This window comes from Nelumbo nucifera, chromosome 6, assembly GCF_055504915.1.
Source record: "Nelumbo nucifera cultivar China Antique chromosome 6, China Antique-T2T, whole genome shotgun sequence".
Classification (NCBI taxonomy): Eukaryota; Viridiplantae; Streptophyta; class Magnoliopsida; order Proteales; family Nelumbonaceae; genus Nelumbo; species Nelumbo nucifera.
Window position 1 is genome coordinate 8,522,893 of NC_142654.1, and position 20,156 is coordinate 8,543,048.

General features: G+C 37.8%; 1 protein-coding gene across 4 annotated transcripts; it reads right to left on the reverse strand.

Moving 5' to 3' along the window:
• Positions 1-2,156: 2,156 nt before the first annotated feature.
• On the reverse strand, positions 2,157-14,651 carry LOC104604635 (uncharacterized). 4 transcript variants are annotated; one of them, XR_016077060.1, is made up of 4 exons: positions 14,431-14,610; positions 8,018-8,120; positions 2,640-2,737; positions 2,157-2,473 (listed from the first exon to the last, which is right to left on the reverse strand). XR_016077060.1 is itself a non-coding variant. In XM_010269072.2 (4 exons), exons 1-4 carry the CDS (start codon positions 14,634-14,636, stop codon positions 2,332-2,334), a joined length of 480 nt encoding a protein of 159 aa, XP_010267374.1. In that variant the 5' UTR covers positions 14,637-14,651; the 3' UTR covers positions 2,157-2,331. The 4 variants fall into 4 exon arrangements, 1 of the variants encoding a protein (XP_010267374.1); XR_016077061.1 differs by lacking the exon at positions 14,431-14,610 and adding an exon at positions 8,357-8,495; XM_010269072.2 differs by lacking the exon at positions 8,018-8,120 and adding an exon at positions 14,274-14,307 and having other exon boundaries at positions 14,431-14,651.
• Between the last annotated feature and the right edge of the window lie 5,505 nt (positions 14,652-20,156).

A 20,156-nucleotide genomic window follows, 5' to 3' on the forward strand; every position in this document is an offset into this window, starting at 1 on the left:
ATTTATTTACATTGCAACCAAATACAACCTTAGGCTGCGGTTGAAAACAATGCAAACAAGTGTGAAAACAATGCAAATATGTAGAGTATAAAACAGTTCATATAAATTGCAAAATTGGGTTAGTTTTGCACTAACAAATTTACCTTCTTACCAAACTGACTTTTAGCTGTAATGGATGCAAACATGAATTCCAATAAAGCATATGCTTTTTTTTCATCAAAATCCCACTTGAATGCAAACTTACTTATTTTTTATTGATGTACTTTTACATCTTATTATCAATGTAAATATGCATTGCTCTGTCATTTATCAATGCATAAATGTAATGTTACCAAATACAAGCAAAAATAAACCAAAATGCAAATTTACTCTGAACTGGAATTTATACTCCATTTGCATCTTTTAAGCCTGATTTTCTTGAAACCACAAGACATTGAAAATAGTTTATACTGGCAAATATCCAGAAGGCCCTAGATTATATATGCTCCAGAAAAGTAGTTTGATTGCCTGAACCCCCAGCATATTTTATATCACACCGTTTCTCAGCCTCGGTCATGAGTCCGGATCTGCTACAAAGTAAGACGTGTACAGCAGATTATGAGATCCTATCTACGTAAGTTGCTATTTATCTAATAAAAGTATGGATAGCTGACGTGTTATTTAGATTTTAGAGAGGATTTCAATTTCCATTGTTCACATCTTATTTGCAGTAAATTCAGACTGCTAATTGCTCTATTCGTATTGCGTCGTTTAGGGGTGATAATGTGCCGGGCCGGGCTTTGGGCTTATATAATTTTTATATAAATATATTGCAGTCTGGACCGGGTTGAAAATAATCCGTTTAATAAGATGGGCCTCAGTTTGATATGCGCTTAGATTTTGGTCCATATTTTTTTGGAAATCCGTTTAACCTTTTAAAAACCAAGCCTCATTCTACTAATTCATGGCATGAGCCCATGTGAAATTTAATTTTGGTTAAAGATGCTTTGAAGAAGTTATTATAAGAGGCTTGAATTGATAGACCTCATCCCATGTACCAAACATTGCTTATAGGCTTTCTAGATGGGCCTGACCTCAAAAAGCGGAAAGAGCACGAAAGGTCTCAACAAATCAGTACGGGAACATGTATGCTGCTGGAAAGAAATAATATCGAAAGTGCTTTGACCAATCAAACCCTCCAAAGTTTTACGGGGGATCATAGTCAAACTCCAGCCAGCATCAACACCTTTTTTTTCTTTTTTTTTTTTTTCTTGTGAAATAGTGACAACTTTACTATTGGTTAATACACGCTCTTAAAATTGCAGTGAGGGTTTCTGTTTTTGTTAAATATGCATACAAACTACATTTGACATTAAGGCTGCGTTTGAAAATGATGCAAATAAGTGTAAATACAAATATATAGTGTAAAAGGTTCATATAAATTGTAAAGTTGGGTTAGTTTTGCACTAACAAATTTATCTTCTTACCAAACAGACTTTTAACTGTAATGAATGCAAACATGAATTTCAATAAAGTATATGCTTTTTTTTTATCAAAAACCCACTTGAATGCAAATTTACTTCTTTTTTATTGATGTACTTTTACATCTTATTATCAATGTAAATATGCATTGATCTGTCATTTGTCAATGCATAAAAGTAATATTGCCAAACACAGGCAAAAATGAACCAGAGTGCAAATTTACCCTGAACCAGGATTTACACTCTATTTGCATCGTTTTCAAACACAGCCTAAATAGACAAGGCACATGGCATTCTATTGTTTGTAGAACTAACAAATGATCTTGTGCTCAAAGCTGAAACTAATGGTTTAATATATGACAAAATTTATACCTGGGTAAGTGCATTTACCCAGGTAAGTGTTTCCTACCCATGTTCTTTTTTTTGTTTAATTCATCCAGGTGAAGTGAGTTTCCTTATTTTCCCATATTCTTTTGAACCACAAACTTTCCTGGGTAGGTTGTTATCTTTTTCACCTCTTGCCAATTTTACCCTTTGAGCCCAAGTCCATGTGATACAAATCATACACATTGTGTCCCTTATTTCTACTGTTTCCCCTCTTCTTTTTTCCCCGACAGTTGTAGAGGGATTGTCATAAGACTGGGGTGACTGGATAGAAACCAACCCAGCTCTCACAGAGTGAATTCAAAGCCCAACTACCTAAACAGAGTGAATGTTGGATATCTTGCAATCTCTGAATATAAACATGAATCCTGTATTCTATGGATCAAGGTTCAACCATCAAGGAACCAGAACATCATATAGCTCTCACAGTGTTCAAACAACACAGAAAGCTACATTCTTAAATTTATATTCCCTGTAAACAACCAAATCATTCTCCATCTACTGAGTCTCTATCATGGTATTTTCTTAATAACCAGAGAAAATCCCAGTATTTGTTCAGCATATGGTCAATAGGCCAAACCCTGTCCCACTTCCCTGTACAGAATATTGCATAGGCATCATCTGCATACCTGTAAGAAAAGGAAAAAAAAACATAAATAACTATATTGGTTTTCCCAACTGTATGAGGGGAATTTTCATTTTGGTCAATGCAAAAGGAACTTTCACTTAACAAGCTTAACAAATTCCAACATCCATGGAAATGGAATGTGCATTCAAGTCTACCAAGTTACCAACCTCGTGCTCGGGAGGACTGATGTGATAAATGCAGAAGTTGTGAAGTAGCAAAGAAGCAGCTTCAGGACAGAAGAATAATCCTTGGAAACAGGACATCTCTGGCCAAACACATGAAAAAGAAGAGAGAAAAATATATCACATTTCATGAGAGATGTAATCAACAATGAAAAGATAGTAGAGATTAATACATATGCCAATTACAAGAAATGCAAGGTGAAATGCATATGCAACAAAGGGGATGTCTCATATTCAACACATAATATGAGAGCAAAACAACAATGAATCTAATTTCACCTAAAACCATTGAACTTATGGTTTAGAGCTAAATTAGGACAAGCAACAAGTGCTGGCTTGTCCTAGTCTCCAAACACAGCAAAAGAAACAGAATCATAGCCAGTTTGTATGATATGTTCCTGGAACAGATTAAGAAAAGCATAAAAGCAAATTTCTTAAACAACCCTTACTGTTTAGCTAATTGACTAACTATATCCTTACTGTTTAACTATTGTCTTGCACCACCCCTACTGTTTCTGATAATTGACATGTCTGCAAGTGTTAATGGGAAAGGCGAAATGTCAAATTTGCCCTCCTTTATTACTCAAATTTTCAAAATAAAACCCAAATTTCAGGAAGATAACTGCTTAGTCTCCGTCTCCGGTTCCTTCTTCGTCTACCAACCACACCGTCGGAGGAGCAAACAGATGGTCTCTCTCTCGGCTGATTAATGGTGGACGTGCCGCTTGTGAAAGTGGGCAAATCTCTCATATACGAAAAATGGTGCCAAGGGTGGGGCTTACTTATAGTCTCTCTCTCTCTCTCAACTTTCTCTTATTTTTTGCTTCGTTTCTTCTCACAGAGTCACAGTTCGGCCAGCCCTGTTCAGCTTCTTCAAGCTCGCGACACCGAATAGAGCGCTAGTGGCAAACCTTGCTTTGCTATCCCATCTCTCTCTCTCTCTCTCACTCAATTTTCTCTTATTTTTTGCTTTGTTTCTTCTCACAGAGTCACAGTTCGGCGAACCCTGTTCAGCTTCTTCAAGCTCGTGACACCGAATATAGCGCTAGTGGCGAAACTTGCTTTGCTATCCCATCTCTCTCTCTCTCTCTCTCTCTCCCCCCCCCCCCCTTCTTCCCTCTTCTAACACAAGTAGGAATAACTAGAAGCAACAGAGGAGTGAATTAGATCAAGACGGAGGGAGTAGATAGTAACCAAGTCTCACCTTTGCGAGACTGTGATTCCAACTTCTCTCTGAGACGGTGGAAGGGACAAAAATATAACGAAGAAGAATGAAATCGAGAGGGAAGGAGAAAGGAGAATGGTGGGGAGAAAAGGACTGGCAGTTGCAGCTGGGAAGAATTTTAAGATAGGGTCAAGCGATTGAGAGCAGCCTCCGTAGCAATGGTCTCCGATGGTCGGTAGCAGGGAAACATCTACGGCTGAGAACAAAAGGCCAACTGCTATACCTTTGCAGAAATTCCTTGTAGCGGACCAGATTTCGCCAAAACTGAAACTGACCAACGTCTCAGCCACTGGAAAGATGCTCCTCTCCAAAAATTCAATTCTTCTCCATTTTAAATCTGTTACGCCAGCATCCAAATTCACCATAAGAACAGTGGTAGCAGAAGCAGAAGAATCGAAGCACAATGCATCAAACTCCACAACTGGAATGTGGCAACTCAGGGTTTACTCCTATGGATGTGAGCAACAAGCTATTCAATACTGCTGAGAGCACAAGACTATTGCTGAGAATGAGAAATCAGTCACTACAACGTCCAAACAGAACAATAAAGAGTCCAGTCATCGGTTCAGCATCACAAATACAGACATTACTGTCAGTCCGAATGTGGTTCTCCCACTCTAACCATCCAATTATTCAAACTAGTAATCATATAATCAAGGCCTAAGCCCTACGCACCATTGGATAAAGGAGACTGAGAGAAACTGAAACTAAAACACACCTGTTCAACACTAGATCAGAACCTGCTAGGGTTTCATTGCACCATCAACTCCCTCCTTCGATTAGGGTTTCAGCAGACCAGCACCATCCCACGGCCAGACACAGCTAGGGTTTTCAGCAACTGTCGCATGAATCCACTAGGGTTTCAGCAGAAGTACAGCCGCAGGACTGACTAGGGTTTCTGCAAGCACAGTGGGTTTCTGCAAACACAGTCGCCAGAGAGAACAGTGGGTTTCTGCAACAGTCACCAGAGAGAATTAAAAAACACAAGTTGCCGCTAGGTTTTTTTTCCTTTTCTCCTTTTCCTTCTGAAACAAAAGTAGTCACGTCCAATCCCCTTCGGAAAGACTGATGCTAGGATCATAGGTCTTCTCCAGCCCAGAAATTCCGCTCTTATACCATGTAGTTTCTTGTGATGATTGAGAGAGAGAGAGAGAGGTACAGATGATAGAAAGGAAAGGCCAAAAAACTCAGTACTGGCAGCCGCCAGTTTTCTATTTATATTAATCTTTATAAAAAGGCAAAATTACAAGTATGCCCCTGGCGGCATATCCTAGAATAAGAACAATAGGAAAAGAAAAAAAGAATGGACTAGTAAAGTAACTGAAACTGTCCCACTAACATCAATTACAATGAACACTCAAGCCTTACAACACTCCCCCTCAAGTTGGGCTGAAGATGTCTATCATGCCCAGCTTGTCACATAGCTCATTGTGCCTCGAACACGGAAGTCCTTTTGTGAGGACATCAGCAAGTTGTTCCTTGGTGTTGACATAAGGGATACAAATTTCCCTTTTTTCCAATTTCTCTCTTATGAAGTGCTTATCCACCTCAATATGCTTAGTCCTCTCATGTAGGACCGGGTTGTTGGCGATGTTTATTGCAGCCTTGTTGTCACAATAAAGAGACATAGGGTTATGAACAGCAACCCCAAGCTCACCTAGGAGGTTCTTTAGCCAAAGGACTTCAGCCACCCCATGTGCCATAGCTCTATACTCAGCTTCTGCACTTGATCTTGCTACCACACTTTGCTTCTTGCTCTTCCAGGTCACCAGATTTCCTCCCACAAATGTGCAATACCCACTAGTGGACTTTCTATCATCCACTGCTCCTGCCCAATCAGCATCTGTAAAGACTTCCACCTTCAGGTGATTGTGTTTACTAAATAGTAGGCTTATTCCTGGATGTTTCTTCAGGTATCTAAGGACTCTCTCTGCTGCCTCCATGTGTGGCTTTTTAGGAGAATGCATAAACTGGCTCAGAACTCCAACTGAATAGGCAATATCTGGACGGGTCATGGACAGATAAATCAGCTTTCCCACTAACCTCTGGAACTACTTTACATCTTTCAGAGGTTCACCAATACAGTCACCTAGCTTGTAGTCCGCATCCATAGGAGTGTCTACCGGCCTTGCACCTAACTTACCTGTATCCCGTAATAGATCAAGGGTGTATTTCCTTTGAGAGACAAAGATACCCCTTTTTGAACGGGCAACTTCGATCCCAAGGAAATACTTTAGGAGTCCTAGATCTTTCACTTCAAATTTGGATGCAAGGAATTGTTTCAATTTCTATAATGATGATATCGTCTACATACACTATCAATACGGAAACCTGCTCCTGACATCTCTTCACAAAAAGTGTATGATCAGACTGGCACTGTTGGAACCCCATCTCTTGAACTGCCATGTGAAACTTACTGAACCAGGCTCTGGGAGACTGTTTTAAGCCGTAGAGAGACTTCCACAGCTTGCACACCTTGTTTTCACTTCCCTTAGCAGAAAATTCAGGAGGTTGAACCATGTATACCTCTTCTTCCAAGTCACCATTCAGGAAGGCATTCTTTATGTCCAGTTGATGCAATTCCCAGTCAAAATTAGCAGCTAAGGATAGGAGAACCCTAATCGAGTTCATCTTAGCCACCGGGGCAAAAGTCTCATCATAGTCAACTCCATATACCCGTGTGTACCCTTTGGCTACTAGTCTTGCTTTGTACCTTTCAACTGTTCCATCTGCCTTGTGCTTAACTGTGAACACCCATCTGCACCCCACGGGTTCTTTCCCCTCTGGAGGATCCACCAATTCCCAAGTCTGATTTTTGTGGAGGGCATCAATCTCCTCCTTCATGGCACCTATCCACTCAGGGAATTTTAAGGCTTCTGCAACATTCTTGGGAACAGGGACACAGTCAACTGCCGATAGGAAGGCTCGGTACACGGGAGAGATGTGGTCATAGGAAACAAAGTGGGTAATGGGATGTTTGGTAGTGCACAACCTGACTCCCTTTCGTTGAGCAATAGGGATGTCTAGGTCGTCCACAGTGGGAGAAGGGTTAGGGGTTGGACTTACCTCCTGGGATTCTGATGATGTCAGTTGCTCAGTGGTTGGCTGCTCCACATTTCTATCACACTGCTGATCTCTCCGACGAGTACGCTGGAAGACACGGAAGGGAGTGAGGTCCGGAATAGAAGGAAGGGACACCTGAACCTGCTTCTCCTCTTCCACACTACGGCTCTCCCCCTGAGGAGAAGGAGGGAAGAATGGCTCAGATTCAAAGAAGGACACGTCCATAGACACAAAATATTTACGACTGACTGGATCAAAACACCGATACCCCTTTTGAGATGATGGGTACCCCAGGAAGACATAAGGAATGGACCGAGAGTCTAACTTACCTCTAGATGGAGACAAATCGTGAACAAAGGCCCGACAACCAAAGACTCTCATGGGGATGGAAAATAAAAGTGAATGAGGGTACAGTAACTGATGAGGAGCCATGTAATTTAACACTCTGGAGGGCATGCGGTTGATGACATACGCAGCTGTAAGTATAGCATCCACCCAAAACCTTTTTGGTACATTCATGTGGAACATCATCCCGCGGGCTATCTCAAAGAGGTGCCTGTTTTTTCTTTCTGCAACCCCATTTTGCTATGGTGTTCTGGCGCATGAGCTTCTATGAATAGACCCATGGGAGGCGAAGAACTCATTTAGCTCCCCATGGAAGTATTCCTTCGCATTATCGGATTGGAAGATCTGTATTTCAACATGGAACTGTGTAAACACCATCCTCTGGAAGTCTTGCACTATCTTTGGAACCTCGTCTCTACTACGCATAAAGATACCCATGTATAGTGAGAGTAATCATCAATCAGTGTAATAAAATATCGATATCCACCCTCAGAGATTACATTTGTAGGCCCCCATACATCAGAATACACAATATGAAAAGGAACACTTGATCTTTTATTGCTGGAATGAAAAGTTGTTCTACATTGTTTACTCAACTGACATGTTTGACACATGAACTCTGACATTGAACACGACTTAAATAAAAGTGGAAACAAACATTTTATTACTTCAAAAGAAACATGACCTAAACGACTGTGCCACAACAAAATTTGACTCTTATTTGACTGACTACGTGACTCTGAGGATGACACAGAAAGAGCAGCTTTGTTGTCGAGAATGTAGAGACCGTCCACCAGGCTTCCTCTACCAATCGTCCTCCCAGAAGTTAGGTCCTGAAAAACACATGAATCAGCAAAAAAAGTTACACTACAGTTTAAAGAACTTGTAATGCTACTAATTGAAAGCAAATTTATGGGAAGTTGAGGGACATGCAAAACACAATTCAGGTTAAGGCCATGGGGAAGGGATATCGATCCTTGACCTGCAATGGAAGAAAATGAACCATCTGCAAGTCTCACTCTATCCCTTCCTGACAAAAGGCTATAATAATGGAATAGGTTAGGCTTACCGGTCATGTGATTTGAGGCCCCTAAGTCAATAATCCAAGGGGAATCTGTAGGAGTGACATGGAATGCAGAAGCCACATTACCTGAAGTGGATGCAAAGGAGGTAGAGGGAGTACCAGTGACTGAGCTATCCAATTGCCGAAATGCCCTACCATAAGATTCCAGATGTTCCCTGAATGAATTCATTATATCCTCCTTGGGGTCAGGTTTATTAGGAGAGTCCCGGGTACTACCAGCAACCTGAGTGTCTTGGGTCGCCAGAGAGAACAGTGGGTTTCTGCAACAGTCACCAGAGAGAATTAAAAAACACAAGCTGCCGCTAGGTTTTTTTTCCTTTTCTCCTTTTCCTTCTGAAACAAAAGTAGTCACGTCCAATCCCCTTCGGAAAGACTGATGCTAGGATCATAGGTCTTCTCCAGCCCAGAAATTCCGCTCTTATACCATGTAGTTTCTTGTGATGATTGAGAGAGAGAGAGAGAGGTACAGATGATAGAAAGGAAAGGCCAAAAAACTCAGTACTGGCAGCCGCCAGTTTTCTATTTATATTAATCTTTATAAAAAGGCAAAATTACAAGTATGCCCCTGGCGGCATATCCTAGAATAAGAACAATAGGAAAAGAAAAAAAGAATGGACTAATAAAGTAACTGAAACTGTCCCACTAACATCAATTACAATGAACACTCAAGCCTTACAACAAAAGGTAATAAGAGCAGCTGTAGTTTGGACCATCTGGGAAGAAAGAAATCAAAGGATTTTCAATGAGAAGAGCAGGTCAAGAGAGGAAGTAATTGAAACAATCAAAATCAGATCTGCACATAAAAACTATTGACATATTCAAAGATATCTCAATAAATGATATAATGAGAAAATGGAAGGAAGTGACTCAGATGGGAACACATAAAGAGATTCCTGAGATGGATTGGAAACCTCCAGAACCACATAAATTGAAGCTGAACTTTGATGGCAGCTCCCTTGGAAACCCTGGGAGAGCAGGAATAGGGGGAGCATTCCGGAATCACAATGGGGAAATTGTGGCCTTGTATTGTATCAGCCAATATGTATTGTATTAGGAGCACCCCGATACACCCATATAGAGGGTGCATCGACTCACACTTCATTGTGAGTCGTGTGAACTGGCAAAGCATTGTAGACATTCTTATTCAGTAAACAATAAAAGATCTCTTTCTCCTTTTCATATTGTTCACTCTGACATGTGGGGGCCATATCATTTGCCAACTATGGGGGGTTACAGGTACTTTATCCTTTTTATTGATAACTACTCTCGTTACACTTGGATTTATCTCAAGAAATCCAGGGATGAAGTACCAGCTATTGTGCAAAAATTTCATGAACTCATCCTCACACAGTTTAACGCTCGAATCAAAATATTCTGTTTTGATAATGCTAAGGAGTATTTTGAGAAAACCCTCTCCGCCTATCTTGAAACTTTTGGGGTTATTCTTCAAAGTTCTTGTTCCTACACTCTACAACAGAACGAGGTGGCAGAAAGGAAAAACAGGCATGTGGTTGAAGTTGCCAAATCCCTCTTGTTTGCATCCCATGTTCCTATAAAATTTTGGGGAGATGTTGTTCTTACTGCTACTTTTTTTATCAACCGTATGCCCTCCCGGGTCCTTAACTTCAAAACCCCCTTTAGCCTTCTCTTCCCGGATGAGGATATTTTTTCTCTTCCTCTCCATGTGTTTGGGTGCACTTGCTATGTGCATATTCACTGTCATCGAAGGCACAAGTTTGAACCTAAGGCTCGTAAATGTGTTTTTCTGGGATATGCTTCCACACAGAAGGGATATTACTGTTTTGATCCAGTTAGTGGCACCCGCTTTGTATCTCGGGATGTCACATTTGCTGAGTTAACTCCTTTCTTTAGCATTTCTCCTGAGGGGGAGAAATCTGAAGAGCCCTTTGTTATGTCTCCAGTTGTTCCTCTTCCCATTCCTCTTGAGTCCTATCATGAGGTGTCTACTTCTCCCACTGGACCTACCTCCGATATTCTTATTCCTCCTCCTCCTCCACCTCATTCTCCTATAATTCCTCCCCATCCTGTTCTCCAAATGGTACCAGAAGCACAAATTCAGACATGGGCAGGTTGTTTCCACTCCTACAGAAGAGCCTCTTGCTCCTCCCATCATTACTGAGGTAACAGGTCAGCCTTCTTCTAACCCATCTACATCTTTCCTTGCTTCTGTTTCTTCCCATGTGATACCCAGGTCCGTACCGGAAGCCTTATCTAAACCTGAATGGAGGATGCTATGATGGCTGAACTGGATTCTTTGCCTAAGAACCATACCTGGGATATTGTTGACTTGCCTTAAGGGAAGGAACCAGTGGGTTGTAAATGGGTGTTTACCATTAAATATCACTCTGATGGATCTATTGAGAGGTTTAAGGCTAGGCTGGTTGCTAAGGGCTACACTCAGATGTATGGTATTGACTATCTTGAGACATTTGCTCCTATAGCTAAGATGACCTCAGTCAAGGTTTTGTTATCTCTAGCCGCTACTTTTGATTGGCCCCTACACCAGTTCGATGTTAAAAATGCCTTCTTGAATGGAGACCATGAAGAGGGCTATATGTTTTTGCCTCAAGGGGTGTATGGGAAGGAAATGCAAGGCAAGGTGTATAAACTGCAGAAATCTATTTATGGTCTCAAACAGTCTCATCGGGCTTGGTTTGAGAGGTTCAGGGCTGCTCTTGTCTCCTTTGGTTACACACAAACTCAATATGATCATACCCTGTTCTTGAAGAGAAATGGCTCTCTGGTGACCTTCTTGATAGTTTATGTTGATGATATTGTGCACGGGTAATGACACTGAAGAGGTCAATAAACTGAAAGGATTTATCAACTCTGAATTTGAGATCAAGGATTTAGGAGATCTTCGGTATTTTTTGGGCATTGAAGTTGCTAGATCTAAGGATGGTATCTTCATTTCTCAGCATAAATATGTCCTTGATCTCCTTGCTGAGACTAGTAAACTTGGAGCTAAACCAATCTCCACTCCTATTGATCCTAATCATAAGCTTTCTGCTACAGATGGTGAACTTTTATCTGATAAGGGGGTGTTTCAGAGACTGCTTGGGAAGTTGTTATACCTTTGCATGACTCGGCCAAATATTTCCTATGCAGTAAGTGTTATTAGTCAATTTATGCATTCTCCCAGAGATACTCATTTAGCTGTTGCAGAAAGGGTTCTGTGTTACTTGAAAGGTACTCCAGGGAAAGGTATTCTATTTGCTAAACACGGACACATGAAGTTGGAAGCTTTCACTGATGCCGACTGGGCAGGATGTATTGATGATAGGAGATCCACCTCGGGTTATTGTGCTCTGGTTGCTGGGAACATTGTGTCATGGAGGAGTAAGAAACAGTTTGTAGTTGCTAGATCCTTAGCTGAAGCAGAATACAGGGAAATGGCACATGGTGTGTCATAATTATTGTGACTACGATCCCTTCTAGAAGAATTGGGGGTGGACTACGAGAAGCCAATGATGCTCTATTGTGACAACCAAGCTGCTATCAACATTGCACATAATCCTATTCAACATGACAGAACTAAACACATTGAGGTTGATAGACATTTTATAAGGGAAAGAGTTTCCTCGGGGGAAGTTTGTTTGCCATTCATCACATCAGAAGAGCAACTGACTGATATCTTGACCAAGGGAGTTCCAAGAGGGAAAATGACACACTATATAAGCAAACTGGGCATGATTGACATTTATGCTCAGCTTGAGGGGGAGTGTAAAAAGACTGGGCTGAATGGGCCCTAGCATCTTCTCTTGTAATATCTTTTATTTTATTGTTGGCTAATGGGCCTCTCTTAATGGGCTTGTTATTTCTCTTTGTTTAATCTCTTTATGTTACTGCCTAGCTGGCCGCCCACTTAAGGGCATACTTGTCATCACTCTATTTTTAATACTTAATAAGAGGGGTTAGAGGAGAAAGGGAAGATAATTCGATTCTTCTTCTTCTTCCTTCTCTTTTCGCCATCTTCTTCTCTTGTACTGCTGCTCTTATTTCTCTTCTTCCTTTCTTTCCCTCTAATCTTCAAATTTACACCTAATATTTGAGGACTGATTTACATCTTGAATAAATGTTTAACTATGATCAACTTGGAGAGAAGGGGTGTTCAGATTCTTGATCCCTCCTGTGTTTTATGCGGCATGGGTGCAGAATCTATAGATCATTTGTGCATTCACTGTCTGGTTTCCTCTTCAATTTGGAGACATTTCTTCAAGAAACTAGAGGTGTGTTGGGCTATGCCTAAGTCTGTGAAGGAGTTGTTTATGAGTTGGAGATTGGAGGGTCTTAGCAAGAAAGGCAGGCTTGTTTGGAATACTATTCCGCAGGCTGTTCTTTAAACTCCTCATTTACTGACACCCAGGAGCAAATCTTCCCCACCACTTTTTGCACAATCTCATCTGGACTTCTTGATTGATTACAGAAAATTCTATTGTTTATTTCCATCCAAATGGACCAAGTCAGAATGTTTCTCTCCTACTTTGTACTAAATCATGGATGTTCTTGTAATCTGTTTTGGGCCCAGGAAGATCTAGTTGGCTTGAGTCTTGTTGTAATCTGCTTTCTCTCTGAATAAAATTACTTTACCTTTTTCCAAAAAAAAAAAGATAAAATAAAAATATTACAAATTGTAGGCTCAAGTTTTAACCCAAAAGTTGTAGGCTCTTTGGTCACATATTGCACATTTCACAAAGAGAAAGGCCCTCAAGTGTTGTGTCAATGTTTCCATACATGTGTTGCATGGGTACAATGCCCATTTTGAAGTATCCATGTAAACACTGAGCAATCTGACTAAATTTTTCATCATAGATCTGATGGCATTTCAACTTTCTTAGGAGTGAAAACCAGGAAGGTTAGCATCAGTTTTCGTTGCAGAAGCTATTTTGCTAGATCCCTTTAACATGTGCTTAGCATTTTCATTTTGTTTTCCATTTCTTGGTTCTGTGTTTGTTTAATTATTTAACTCTATCTCTTCCAAGCTTCTTAGAACAATTTTAGGAGCTATTTTGCTAAGTATAGTTTATTGTTGCATTCCTGGGTGGTTATCTACCTTAAAATCACCCATGGCAATTCCTGGGTGGTTTTGCTTTGGATGTTTCATTGTTGATTCTTTTCTTTGTACAGAATAATATATGTAAAGGTGGTGATTTCAGATTTACCTTCTCTGTGTTTGATACGATTCTTTACTCATTCCATGTTAATGGCCATTCAATTCCTTGACATGTCATTCAGTGACTTTTAAAACAGAGCACAAATGTTAAAACTGAGTACTAGTATTTCAATATTAAGATCATTTCCAAATTTGTTTTATTCACATGAAACTTGGGAAGAAAAGAAATTTAGTAGAGTTCTAACCTTCTTTCCTCTATAGAGTATATTGTATTGATAGACACAGTTGATTAAATTTAAAGTACCACTGCAGATTTTAGCTCAAATGGTTGATTGAATTTGTATTGTTCTCCTGTGAAACTCTCTGGATGTTCTCTGTTCTGTTAATAACTAATTGGAATGAACTCATTACCGAAACTGTGTCTGAAACTGACACCCTCGGCGCATAGTACAGGGCCCCTTGTCAGAACGTTTAAGAACAACAGGTATAGCAATTGATCCATGGATTTAGAAAGAAAATGATACCAAATTTCCAAAATGTCCTTTTATAGAAACAAAATATCACTTCAGAACAGTTCAGCCCAATATTTAGCATCGACGAAGTCTTTCCTCAGACATCTTAAAATGAAAATAAAAACAAAACTTGATCTATTGAGTATTGACTCCTGAATGCACAGTAAAAGGTAGTACAGCGTGCGTTAAAGCTAATGAATTAAAACCAAAGAAAGCCAATTTCATCGTAAGAAAACACATAAGCTGAGAAGGAAACCCAAACACATGCTAGTAACCAGATCCAAAGAATCCTGGAAACAAACAATCAAAATAAAAATAAATAAAAGAAATCAACGAAATGAGAAAAAATAAGATGCATCATGTGCATCACAAAGGGACGACAGAGTAGCGGCAATAGGAACAACGATTCTTACCGTTTCAATGGATGAAAAAAATATGAACAGCAGCAGTGACTAGTCGGAGCAGCGGCAGCAAGTGAGAGTATCATCACCGGCGATAGAGAAAGATGAACATGATGGAGAAACTCTGCAGCAGTAGGCAACGGTGATTTATGGGAGAAGGAACAGTAGAAGTATAAAGATTTTCCAACGCTTATATGTTGTGGGGGCAATTTTGACATTTTAACTCTTTTCTATTTACCCTCCGGTAGGCTTACTCGAGTAGGTATCATTTACCCGGTAAACGAAATTTACCGAGGGTCTCACTTGATTTTGAAATCCGAACATGACCAATTTACCCCATTCACTTCACGAAAAACGAACATTTGTTTAAAGTACTATCACCTGATTATAAACAATTATCATTAGATTGTTTTTAGTGATATTTAACCTTACAACATTAACAATTTTAATGAATTTGTTATTATTAAAACACATCGGGTTGATAGTTGTCTCTATCACTTCAAAGTTCAAACTAACAAAAGTGGCGTTTTGTATAAATACCCCGAACAATAGAGATTGGAGAGAGAGAGTTGTGAAATGGTTGGTGGAGGGACTACTCATTTGATCTTTGAGTAATTTGTCTTTGGAATTAGAAGTTAAAAGTGAGCGATTAGATCCAAATAAGGTTATTACATGTAGATAAACCATTATATATATATGTTATTTTTTTATATTTTAAATATTTTAGATTGATGAACAAAAATACCCAAAATCTTAATATTCCTTAACATTAGAATTGAGTGTTTGGAGTGATCGATACATTATATTTTTTTATTTTATCCGCATTTTGATAAGTCATCTATCTCGTTAAATGCATTTATCTGAACCCGGATTAGTGCACTTACTAGTGTTCTTTTTATTCCCCATGTAAAATTGTATAATTATCACTTTATCCAAAAAAACTGCATATGAAAGGGACAATATTGTCTGACAACGTATTAGTAGTTTTCCACAGATGAATAATGATTTACCAACGTCTTGATAGGGTATTATTTGCTCAAGTAAATGAGTTACTTGGAAATCATTATTTCCCACGAGATCCACTAATACTGAAATATGAATATGGATTTACTTTTTCTATATAACCCACCAACTTACCCGCCCCCACTTCCTATAAACAAATGAGGCCTTTTGTTATAGTTTCATATTTTTATATGGAGTTTACAATACTTATATTCATTAATTAAAAAATATAAAAATTCTAATAAGCCTTGAAACAAGCGTTTAATGACCCATCAGACAGAATATGATATGGTTGTATACCCTGCTGTGTCAATACTTTGAATCTTACTTAGGGTGTCAATTTGATGTTTCAACTTTCAACTGTAAAGGTCAATGATATGTTCCATACATGCATTCTTTCATGTGGTTTTTTTTCTTTGCACCATAATACAATTGCGAGGTGAAAATTATAAAGAAATTTAAACTTTTTCAAATAGTGGGGGGTCAAATAGGGTTGTCAATCGACTGGTATTAGATTGGATTAGATCCAATTCAAACCTTACCAGATCGGATTTGGACGGTCCGTTATAATTATTGGATTGAAAAAATCCAAAATAAATTGGTCCATGTTCTTATTGGCCTGAATTGGACCTAAACCGAATTTCCAATAATCTGATCATGTGGTCAGAACCCTTGTCCAATTTGAATCCGATCATAATTAAAGTCAACATAAAATCACTTTTACAAAAATACTTTTTATGAAAGCACTTTCATAAAAGTGCTTTTATGAAAGCACTTTTATGAAAATACTTTTATAAAAAACACTTATATGAGAGAACTTGTATGAAAACACTTTTACAAAAGCACTTCTACAAAAGTACTTTTGCGAAAGAATTCTTACAAAAGCACTTATATGGAAGTAAATTTATAAAAAGTACTTTTATGAAAGTACTTTCATTAAAGTGTTTTATAAAAAGAACGCTTTTTTCAGTGCCAAAAGGGTATATTTTTGTAGTTTGTAGATTTTATTCCATTTTTAATATATTTTTTGTATTTTTTAAATGTTTTGTTTTTTATATAATTTTTTGTATTTCATTCAGTTTGGATTGGATCCAATCCAATCCATTTACATTTTTAATGGATTGGACTGGATTTGTTTGTATTAGATTTGGATTGGATTGGGTACAGTCCATTTATAAGTGGACTCACATTGGATTGGATCGGAATGAACCAAATCCAGTCCAATTGACACCTTTATGGTCAAATCAAACTCGACTTATCAAATGGGGTCATGTCTTAGAGATTAATAGGTAAAAAAAGAAAGAAAAAATATACAAAAATGACACATATGTCCCTATTCCATGTTGACCAAGTTATGAAATTTGGAATTTAGGGCTTTTTACTTCTATTGTTTTGTTTCTTTCCATTTCACACCCCTCAACAGTTCAATCTCGTCTTTCTATTTCATCTCCTTAAATTTGGAGGTACCAATCTTCCTTGTCCCCTTTGGGTACCTATCCTCCTCCCCATTAGATACTTTGCCCCCATTGATCAAAGGTCTTGGATCCGCCATGGGGTAGACACGATAATTGTACCAAATACAACCCTATTTATCTAAGTACTATTTAATCACCCATTAAATCTACTTGTTTTTTTTTTTGGGGGGGGGGGGGATTTATGCTCCCATTTACATGGTTTTATCCATGATCTATGATATATTAAATTCATATATCAAACCATAATTTGTGTCAAAATGTTTAATATTTGTAAGAAAATATAAAAAATAAAAAACATTGGAATTTTTTTTTAGATTCCTCCACCTCATAAATTTGTAGGCATCATTCGTTTACCGGGAAATGGGAGCATGTAAGTTGGTAGGTCATATGAAAAAGAAATAAACCCATGCTCATTTTCTAGAATTAGAGGTCATGCAGAAAAGAATGGTTCTTGAATGACTCATTTACATGGATAATTGATACTTTCTCGTACTTGGATAAATTAATTATCCATGCACACTAAAAAATCGCTATTATGTGATAAGACAATATTGTCCCTTCAATAATGTCACTTTTTTAGATAAATTGGTCATTATACAACTTTACTCGGGGAATAAAATAACATTGGCAATTGCTCTTACCTGTGTTCATGTTTCCCAATAAACACTTTCATGGACCCAATTAAGTGTATTTACCCAAATAAATCATTTACTGAAACACGAATGAGGCCTAATAAATTTGTGTAGATGGAAGCAATGATATGTGAGGGAATTTATTACAATTGAAGGGATAATGTAACGTAGGTGGGATTTAGGACAATACATTCATAAAATCAATAAAATTTTGTGAGAGGAATAAACTACAAATTTTAGTAATTTATTTTAGATCATTATAATAAAAATTAATTATTAAATAGATGTATCAATGATCTATCAAATTCAAATTCATTGATGTAACACCAATTTTAAGTGTATTGTAACGAATTCTCAATAAGTTTAAAGTTTAGCAATTGTTTGATTTATTGTATGATATACTAGCGGAGTGCCCCTGCATTGTAGGGGCTGATAAGAATAAAACAATATATTAGTAATTTTATTCGTATTGGTATATTTAATGTTAACTATTTGGATAAATGAAGCAAATTAATTTAGCGTTATTTAGTTAGTTAATTTAATTTAATTAATTAACTATGGTAAATCAGTTAATTATTAATTTAGTTAATATAATTAAATACTTAATTTACATTAATTACTCAAAATTTAAAACAAATAATTTTATAAGTATAAATAATAACTTTAAAATAATTAATTAAATTTAAAAAATACATTTAACTAAGACATTTTAAAAAGTGTATACTATTAGAAAGGTTGGGGGAAGGAGAATGAGGGGAGGGATATGATGAAGCGGTTGAATTCTTCGAAAGAGAGATTGAGAGAATAAATGTTTTAAAATATTAGTTTACTTTCGTTCCATGGATTTCAATCAAGTTGAGATGTTAAAGTGATGTAGATGAAAAGGGCTAGCTTAGCTAAAAAATTATAAGCTTGGTCCTAAGTTTTGTCTTTACACTTGGTATAGGCCCGACCCTACAAATTTCTAGCCCAAGCTTTGGCCTAATAATGTAGCCCAGCCCGAGCTCACATTAGACTCACAAATTTCCAATTCAATGTATATAATTTTAGACCAAACTCCAAATTAATTCACGACTAGGTGGAATTGGTTCCGACCCAATAAGAATTGTGACAATATATCAGGAACCGAAAATCGAACTAGCCCAATCGGTTTGGGCCCATCAGGTTCACCGACCCATTGACTAGGGATGCAGATGGATCGAATCGAATTCAAATAAGGGGTATATCCAAATCCGATTTGGCATTATTAATTGTAGATGCAACCCGAAGATCTGATAGGATATGATAAAACATGGGTCTGAATTTGAATCCAATGGGGAATTCAGATTTTCAAGTCTAATCACATCCGATTTGATTTTTTAAAAACCAATAAATTATTAAAATACAACAATTTAAATAAAGAATAACAAAAACTACAAGTGTCTTTTCAACTATTTTTCATCATATATACATGCTTTTATAAAAAAACAAATAATATAACAAATTTAAAAAATGTAATATAAATAATATAGGGCAAATTTCTTAAACTACCCCTAAGGTTTAGAAAATTGACTAACTATACCCTTACTGTTTTGGTACATTCTTAAAGTACCCCTATTGTTTTTGAGAATTGTCACCATCATTAAGTCGAAACGAAAAAAATAAAATGGCAAATTTACCCTCAACTATTTCTTAAGTTTTCAAAATAAAACCCAACTCTTTCCAAGCGGATGCCCAAGCGAATGCATCTGTGCAAGTTCCAAATCTCAACCAAATGTGTTCCCAGTATGCTTGACCATTACTACTTGGGCAGGAAAACATTGTCAACCTAGTTTTCAATTTGCTAATAGGGTCTGATACCTCAAATGAATTAAAGGTGTTGCTAGAAACACTACTTGTCGCAATTGTGGTTGGTGTGCAATAAGTTACCGATGTATCATAATAAGAGCCTTGTCATAGCTAAGCAGAGATTTGATAATAAAAAAATTGTGAAGCCCATAATTTCGAAACTTGCCCACTTTGCAAAATCTACTACATGGTTGCAGAGCCACAAGGAGAAACCTTCGATTCTGTAATTCAAAGAAAGAAAGCGTGAGCGAAGTTTATAGCATCACATGTAGGAGCTCTAAACATAAATTATGGGTTCGTTATGGTCCACGTTGATGTTAGGGTTTAGGAAGAAATGGGGGAAGTTACTGTAGGTTGTGAAGATAGCATGGACAAGGTGTTGCATGAGGAGGAATGGGAGGGAGAGTCATGGGAGGACATGAAACAAGACATCTTTGAAACTGCTATTAAATGGGAGAAAATTCTTCCTCGATTGTTTCTTAGAGTTCTATTGGCTGAAGCTGATGGTTCTACCAGGTAGATCATCGCTACACTTCTTAAAAAATTCTTCCATGCTATCTTAAAAAATGCAGTTATAGATCATCGCCACACTTCTTTCCTTCTTTTTGAGTTGTGGTGGTTTGGAAATGGTTTAGAATTTTAGGCGGGCATTTATTTAATTCTTTTTGGGTTTGTAATCTTTAGTTGAATTATCCTTTTTTTTCTTTCATTTTATTTCTAAAGCTTTGATCGATAGTTTTCTTGTTGGAGGCTTCAAATGTGTGTTTAGAGTTTCATCTTACTTGCTCTTATTGGGTAGAAT